Genomic DNA, 8,596 nt, shown 5'->3' on the forward strand with positions numbered 1-8,596 from the left:
TTTTTATTTACAATAACAAAGTAAATACTTTTGTGGATGAATCCTTTATAGGAAAAAATGTGTTGACTTGTGGTCTTCTAGACTATTAAATGGATCTTGTCCTTTGGCTGTGTCTGAGGCAGGTGGCTAGAATTCAGTAGGAGGGAAGACATCTGGCAGGCTGAGAATTTTGAACTGGGGCCTCAGGAAAGTAACGGAATCAGGACTAAAAAACATATATATTTGGCCCTCCCCTGTCTTCTATTAATATTCCTTTTTGTACACTGTTTCAGTCTTGTTCTACAGAACAATACTCATTTCTTCTGCTTTTCTTTTTCACACAGTAAGTAGACATCTATTTTTATCTTACTTTCTAATTTTCTCTTAAATATTATTTATTTTTTTAGGGATTCTGGCTGATCATATAGATTAGACATGACCAATCGAACAGAGCCACATTGCAAAAAATAGCTTCCAGGGGCCTTTCTTGTGGATCATGCAGAAGAGCGGGTTAGAGAGAATTGCCCTTAGGACTGGGCAAATGGGGTCTCTGGCCTCGCCTGTTCCTTAGGCACCCCCTTGCATCTTGAAATACCCTTCTCAACATTTTCTAAGTCTCCCATGAGTAGCTGCAGTCAGTCCAGGCTGGCAGTGCCTGGACTGAGATCCTCATGAGCTCCGTTCTGTTTCTCTCCTTTGGGACTTTCTCCTACCCTCAACCCTTCCTCCCACACACGAAGCCCTGAGGAGCTTCAGGACTCATGTCTGTAGTGTTGTCTTGGGGCCAGGACTGATTCCAGGAGCGTTAGCCCCGGTTAGAGATCTCATGGTTCCCAGAGAAGATGGGCTAGATAGACAATTCAATACTCTTCTTTTTTTTTTTTTTTTTTTTTTTTGGGACAGAGTCTTGCTCTGTCACCAGGCTGGAGTGCAGTGGCGCGATCTCGGCTCACTGCAACCTCCACCTCCCGAGTTCAAGCAATTCTCTTGCCTCAGCATCCCAAGTAGCTGGGACTACAGGCACGCGCCACCACGCCCAGCTAATTTTTATATTTTAGTAGAGACGGGGTTTCCCTATGTTCGCCAGGATGCTCTCGATCTCTTGACCTCGTGATCCACCGCCTCGGCCTCCCAAGGTGCTGAGATTACAGGCGTGAGCCACGGTGCCCAGCCAATACTTTTTTTTTTTTTAACCACACAGTGTGGAAACAGGATTTGAATAACAATGTACTCTTGAGGAATAGAGGAAAGTTTAAGACTGGAGGATGTGGGACCAGTAAAAATATTAAAACCACTTTTATAGCTTTCTTAGTGAGTTAGGTATACTACTAAATGTAGTATAGAAAGACAAGGACAGACCTAGTCATGTTGGTTAAAACTAATATTTTAATTAATTCCATCTGAAAAGAAATAACACAATCTCAAACTGATTTTATTGATTTTTTGATACTGTAAATACTTCCTCATCTTTTTAATTTGTAAAGTTATTTTTGAAAATGCCATCTTATCTAGACAGTGCTAATACACACAAGAAAGTGTTTGTCCACCTTTGAGGCAAGATTGCAAAAAAACCCCACAAAAACCCAGGTGTGGGGATGGCAATGGCAGAGCCAAAGAGCCTCACAAGGAGGAGAAGCAGAAGCTCGTGGGGATTAGGATCCTTCGGGAGCTCTTCATACTTGACGGATTTTGTCAAGTTTTTCCCTTGCTGTCTCTCATGAGCTCACTTCATTTTTAACGAGATTAATTACTTTTAAAAATGCAGGTAAATACAATGCACTAGTGGCATGCAAAAGAAATAAATATTAAGTGTTTCACTTACTTAATATTTTCAAATAAATAAAATTTAAAAAACACTGGGGTCAGGTCGGGTGCAAGTGGCACGCCCCTGTAATCCCAGCACTTTGGGAGGCCGAGGCAAGCGGATCACCTGAGGTTGGGAGTTCAAGACCAGCCTGACCAACATGGAGAAACCCCGTCTCTACTAAAAATACAAAATTAGCCAGGCGTGGTGGTGCATGCCTGTAATCCCAGCTACTCGGGAGGCTGAGGCAAGAGAATCACTTGTACCTGGGAGGCAGACATTGTGGTGAGCTGAGATTGAGCCACACACTCCAGCCTGGGCAACAAGAGCAAAAACTCCATCTCCAAAAAAAAAAAAAAACAGATTCACCTGCTGGAGTTCATCTCCTAGAATCCTTTATTTATGGGGTAACAATGGCCTCTCCACAGGTCAGAGATGTCTTATGTGCCCCCAGGTGGCTGTGGTGCTTCCCTTCTTGATTGTGCCTGGTCCTCTCAAGGACCTAGAGTGGTTTCTTCTCCCTCTGCCCTCCTATTCAGGGCACTGTGCCTCCCTAGAGTTTCCCTGGCTATGCAGGGCTACACCTGGACACTTCATCTTCACTTCCTGCTTTATGCCCCAGATGAGGGGCCCCAGGAGTCCTGTGGCAGGGAAGGTGAGAGGAGCCGGAAGCCAGAGCTGGGGAATGTGCAGATATAGAGGAAGCAAAACTCCAAGTGAGTGTTTGTAAAAGCTTCACTGAATGTTCTCATAAGATTAGCAGGAGGAAAACTGGGAAGCTTTGGGGCTGAGAACAAAGGTGAGATAAAGTTAAGAAAAAAAATTGATTAAGGGAGACATATTTAGAAACTTGAAGTTTCCTCTTTTTTTTTGTCCTCCATTCTCACTACTAGTAAGGAGTGAGACCCTCATTGCCACAGAAGTGTGGGAATGGACCTTCTCGCCTGTAGGTTTTCTTCCTTATGCAGAGCCCCCAGGGCTGAGGAGTTACTCTACATTAGAAAATCGCAGCCTCTACCAACAACTATAAATGTAGTATATGAAGACAAGAACAGAACTAGACATGTTGGCCGAAAATAGGGCCTTTCTCTAGTTCTGTGACCTTATCTAGAGCCAGATACAACTGTAAACAGGGGATCAAATGTAATGATTAAGTGTTGACAGATGCCAAAGGTAGTCTTTCAGTGGCTGTCAGGAAGGATTGTCCAGAATGGAGTGGATTCACAGGCTAAGTACACTGGGAGCCAACTAGCAAGATCCAGGAGAGAGCTACTGCTCCACTGCACTTAGTGAAGGAGGGGAGCTTTCTTCCTGAGTTGCAACAATGACTAAGAAGTCAGGAAACCTGGGGTCTTGTCCCAGCTGTGCCGCTAACTAGCAACAGGCCATGCACAAGTCACTTGAAAAGCAAGAGTTACATTTGGTCAGGGATGGCAAATGTGTTACACATACACCCTTCCCCCTCTCATGCCTTCAATAGAGGCTATTATTCAACCACATCACTGACCAGAATCTTTTTCTACAGTGTTTTGGGTAGGCACTTCCTTTTTTTTTGAGATAGAATTTTGCTCTTGTTGCCGAGGCTGAAGTGAAGCAGCACCATCTCAGCTCACTGCAACCTCTGCCTCCCAGGTTCAAGTGATTTTCCTGCCTCAGCCTCCCTAGTAGTTGAAATTACAGGTGCCTGCCACCACGCCCTGCTAATTTTTGTATTTTGAGTATAAACGGGGTTTCATCATGCTGGCCAGGCTGGTCTCAAACTCCTGACCTCAGGTGAGCCACCTATCTCACCTAAAGTGCTAGGATTATATGTGTGAGCCATGCTGCCTGACCAGCACTTCCAATTAGAGTTGGTACGAAAACTGAAATCTACTTGCTATCCCTCAATTCCATGTTCTCCAAAGTCACTTCCAGCTCTACAATGTAAAGTTCTGACTTTCCAACTAAGAGGTGCCCATTTTTCTGATTTAGTAATAGCTCACTCAAACAAAAAATGAAAATAGAAATTTAGGATCATAATTTCATTGATTCCTCTTCCCCACCCTGAGGCTAAGCAGGATCTTTCTTAGGTTGCACTCACCTTCCTTCTGTGCCAGAGAATCATCTTATTTGAGCTTCACCCCTCTGTCAGTTCACCCTTCATGGCAGTGACCCAGGCTTTAGCTCCCTTTTGTCTAAAAAAGCCCACGCTTAACAGTTTCGTGTTTGGTATCAAGGAATCTACAAGGAAAGGAGTTTTCTCAAGCCCCTAAAAGCTGAGTCAGAAGGGAAGGCATTTAATTACTCCATTCACCGTTCTCCAAAGCTAATCAGATTTACAGTTCTTACCCCTTGCTGAAAAGCGATGCCAGAAACAGTACCTGATGGAACCGCGTCACAAATCAGGTGTTTGCAACTATGTTTTATTAAAAGGAAGAGTGGAGGAATTAACACGGGGCCCACCTCACAACCCACTCTTCACCCCCAAAATCACGCGGGGGTGGGACCCAGGAGCGGGAAGCATGTGTGTGTTGAATAGGAGCCCTAACTGGAGTTACTTCTTTCACAGCAGGGAAGGAAGAGGAGAGAGGCAGCTGTGGAAATGAAGAGGTTGAGGGAGGCGGGGTATCTCACTGCTCTGACCTTAGGTGGAGTCCTCCACAGAAGCATCGAAGTGGACAGGCACATACGGGCTCCCTTCACAGGCCACAATGATGTGTCTCTCCTTCTGGCTGGTCCGGTATGCACAGTTGGGGTACCTGGATCCGTTCGTCAGGCGGCAGTCAGTGATGCGCATGCTGGAGCTGCTCTTGTAGCAGTTGGCCTGCCCGTTCTTGCAGGTGATCTTTTCCTGGAAGCAGACATCCTGGACATCTACCAGGGGCTCGTGCACAAAGGTGTTCACTGGTTTGCACCGTCCCTGTGTCATATTTCGGCGCCTCATCATGTCGTTGCAGTAGGTGGGGTTGCTGCTGGGGGAACCGTCTGAGTCCATGTGCTGCCGCTGGAACTTCTTGGCCCGGGATTCCTTGCCCAGGGAAGGCTGGACCCAGCCCAGCACCAGCAGCACCAGGATTAGCAGAGGGAGCAGGGCGAGGGACTTCTCCAGAGCCATGGTGGCCTCACTTTCCTGGAAAAGCCTAAGTGGGAAAAGGAGAAAGAAGGAAAAGAGGCATCTTAAAAAAAGAACTCCAGCTCCCACCTATGGCTTCCCTGGTTTAGTTTCTGTTTCAGGTCAGCCAGAAAGGCGTCTGTCCCTCTTCCTGAGGTTTTTCGTGTAATGAGACACTCAAGTGTACCCTTCTCCACGAGTGTTTTATTCCCACTCTCCAAAGCAAGGTCTTCCTCCCGTCTCGGTGGTGATCTATGAAGTGACCCAAAATTCTGTCAGTTACTATCTTTTAATACTGGATTTTCTTTGATCCAAAATACATTGTACCCTGTGCTCAAATGGCTCATCAAAACATCAGTTTGAATAAATCATGAGCAAAATTGTATCCCCGACATCCAGGACCTTGGGTGACAGAGCCTTGTTGTCTTACAGCATAAGGGAATTCAGACCAGTGCTTGACACTGGCATCATAAAGGATTCCATTGTATTCCAACAAGAAATGCTGGCGAGCCCCCAACTTGGGGGCTCCTTCTTCTCCAGTCCCATGGATGCTCTGCAGCCTGCACGTTCCACCCTGACCTGCCTGCCCCCAGCTGATTTTGCCTGGGCCACATTTTGTCAATGCTAGCACCATCCAAGCTTTCTCAGTGCTGTGGACTGGCCCTGGTTCCCTCCTCTCCAACCCTGAAGCTGAAGCAGAAGCATCACCTGAGACCACCTCTTGGGCTGCTTACCTTTATCTCCAGCTTGGTGATGGAAGGTAAGCTTCTGCAGTCACTCAGCTGCTGAAGTGTGGACCTTATACAGATTACAAAGGGGTTTGGCTTCCAAGAGGAAAAGGGTGGGAGGAGCATCTCGGGCTCTGTTCAAATAAAATGAAGGACGGTGTGAGGAAGGAGTGGTAAATCACCCAGGCCACCATCTTTCCGGAGCTGCTGGAGAAATAAATTTTTGCCTATATTCTTCCTATGTGAACCACGTCTGTCTGATGATTCACAAGGAGCAGCAGAGAAAGCCACTACAGCACTGATGCCCAAACCTGGCAAACTTGGGACAAAGTCCTTGTTACCTCTTTGTGGACCATGATAAATTTATACTAAATAAATGTATATGTCTTTCTCTTTTAAATCTGCCTTCTTTTATAGAGCCCCACCTTAGAACTTAAGACAGATAAGAAAGGTATTTCCTCTCCTACGTTATCTAGATTTCTCCATGAAACACCCATCATGGCATAGACAAATCAGTTACTATCTTAAGTCAACATTGGTAGGAAAACTTTGAAAAGACAACTGAGCTTGCTTTTGGGGTCATGTATCACCTGTCAAAAATATAACTCTGGAAAAACTGTAAAGTTGGGACATGGCTGGAAACCAAAGCCTCTTTGGACACCTTCAGACTGTTACATGAAATAAAATCTTAGACAAGTGTACATTTTAGCTGAGTTTATTTGAGCAAAGAAGAACAGAACAAAACAGAGCAAACAAAACAAAAACAGTTCAAAAATCAGGCAGACCTTGGAACCAGAGCAAGGTTAGAAACTCCAACCAATGACATAATCTGATAGCATCTATAGGAGACAAAAGAAGCATGGTACAGAGGCAGCGTCATTGGTTACAGCTTAATTGGTTACAGAGTCTCCTGCAGTTAAGCAAAGCTCAGCTACAACGTATCATTAAACGACCCTATTGGTTTAATCTGCTAGGCTTAGTGCAGGAGCCTAGTCCAAATCAATGGCTTTCCATAAATTTTATTTCACAAGACATTTAACTGGCTTTCGCCCTCCATGGGATTTGACCATGTTTTAGATATTGCATGTCTGTTTTCAGGATGAGTTGAAGAATTTCCTTGCCAAAAAGCTACAGCCCTTATAGCCATGAACAAGCAGCTTGATTTTGTGTTTTCAACCTGAGGCATCCTACCTTTTATATCAAGTGACTGAGGCACACACTTTAAGGCAACCTTTATAAAAGAACTCTTACTCAAAAACTACACCATCCTTACCAACCACAAGTTCCTGGAAAAGTTAAAAGGACCCATGACATCCTTAAATTAAAATAAGCAAAAATTTCAGAAATCCTTGAGCTCCCTTGCCCAAAAGTATACCCACTATCCTTTGTGGATATACAGGCCACTCCCTTGGGGACACATAGGTTATCACCCTATGAATTGATACCTGGAAGGTCCAAGCATTTAGAGATTTCACTTCTAATACTAGAGTCTGTCCTACTCCATGCAGACATGACAAAATACTGCAAGGGGCTCATCTATTGTACCCGGTCCTATCACCAACAGGTGAAGGCCCACTTCCTACAAAATCTTCCTAAACAACCTCTCCATGATCCTCACCTAGGGGATTTGTCTACTGGAAGAAAAATCAGAGAAAAACTGCTTTTGAACTTCATTTATAAGGAAGAGACTTTGTCAGAATCTGTTAACAATAGATACAGCAGTGAGACTCCAAGGAACCAATCTTTGAGTTCATGTTTCACAACCAAAAAAGAGATTCAAAATTCCACACAATTAGAAGAGACCACTCCAATTGTGTCTACACCATTGCCAATGCTTCTTATGATACTTAGGTCAAGGACACAGGCAAGGTTAAAAAAGAAAGCCACACATTGCTTCAAAAAAAAAAAGGCTATTAATATTGGATCTCTAAGGTCCTCATGGCCTATGGGATTCGTCTTCTTGGCCTAGGTTAAGCAATTGGAGTTACTGGTTCCAAAGCATCTCAGAGAGACTATCAGTTGTTCTTGTTTTTGTGATAGTGGTCATGATGCTAGTCTGTTCCATTTTATCCAGAGTTTTAAATGTTTCTATGCAGCCACTCTCTCATCAGATGATTGCCATAATGACACAATAGAAGATCAAGAATATCATGCAATACAGTTCACTATGAAGATGACCGAACAATTTAGGAGTGGTGAATATCTGAAATTCTAGCTTTCCCTGAGTTGATAAACTTCTCAGAAGTCAGAGAATGACCAAAAGCAGGGACTGAAAGACTGATCACACAAACGAACAATGGCCAGACCACGTATAAAGCTGGAACTCTGACCTGTAGTCTCCAGCCATAAGTATGAAAAGCCAACCTACCATATACAGCAAACAATCCAGGAAGCCAGACAACTCCTGTAGCAATTGCCCCCAGACAACTAGGGACTTGATTATTCCTATTTATTTTTTCCTTGCTTGAAAGTCTCTCTTATGGAGTTAATAACGGAAAAGTTCCCTAATATTTATTTCCACTTCTCCAAATTAGGACCAATCAGAAAAAAGCCAATATACATCCTTAATCCATCGCATAGGATGCCCACCCACAGCTTCCCCATGCTGCTGTCTGCAACCAGAGCATCCCTGAAGCCTTCCGTGTTTTCCATTGTAAAGATTCTCACTCTCCTGCCTGCTGTGAGTGTCTCCCAAATGCAAGTGATGGTAGTTGCCTGCCATCTTTGGCCAACTCTGAATAAACAGCCTTTGCTTATTCTCATTTGGGTGGCTGTGTTCATTTCCACAAGATCTTGAGAAGAATAAGGAATTGGGTATGTACAGGGTAAGGGTGTTTTTACAAGAAAAGCTCAGGTAATCTGAATGATGTCCTGTCATTAGGCTGGCTCCAAAATCTCAGCACAGCCCCCCAAATACACATGTACAAGCACACACACACCCTATATGCACAAATGTACAATATGCACACACACACACACACACACACACACACA

General features: G+C 44.3%; 1 protein-coding gene and 1 long non-coding RNA gene across 6 annotated transcripts; one reads left to right on the plus strand and one right to left on the minus strand.

The window, feature by feature from the left end:
• Positions 1 to 4,164: 4,164 nt before the first annotated feature.
• Positions 4,165 to 5,716, minus strand: RNASE1 (ribonuclease A family member 1, pancreatic). Of its 5 annotated transcripts, none has more exons than XM_032245961.1 (2): positions 5,613 to 5,716; positions 4,165 to 4,910 (listed from the first exon to the last, which is right to left on the minus strand). In XM_032245961.1, exon 2 carries the CDS (start codon positions 4,875 to 4,877, stop codon positions 4,407 to 4,409), a length of 471 nt encoding a protein of 156 aa, XP_032101852.1. In that variant the 5' UTR covers positions 4,878 to 4,910; positions 5,613 to 5,716; the 3' UTR covers positions 4,165 to 4,406. The 5 variants fall into 5 exon arrangements, with proteins under 5 accessions (XP_032101852.1, XP_032101856.1, XP_032101855.1 ...); XM_032245965.1 differs by having other exon boundaries at positions 4,165 to 4,902; positions 5,609 to 5,716; XM_032245964.1 differs by lacking the exon at positions 5,613 to 5,716 and adding an exon at positions 5,056 to 5,496 and having other exon boundaries at positions 4,165 to 4,902.
• A 1,807-nt stretch (positions 5,717 to 7,523) lies between these two features.
• LOC116528628 lies at positions 7,524 to 8,364 on the plus strand. The gene is made up of 2 exons (XR_004259119.1): positions 7,524 to 7,797; positions 8,137 to 8,364. It is a non-coding gene; the product is annotated as an uncharacterized LOC116528628 (long non-coding RNA).
• Positions 8,365 to 8,596: the final 232 nt, after the last annotated feature.

Source organism: Sapajus apella, unplaced genomic scaffold, assembly GCF_009761245.1.
Source record: "Sapajus apella isolate SASKATOON/1434 unplaced genomic scaffold, GSC_monkey_1.0 scaffold59, whole genome shotgun sequence".
NCBI lineage: Eukaryota > Metazoa > Chordata > Mammalia > Primates > Cebidae > Sapajus > Sapajus apella.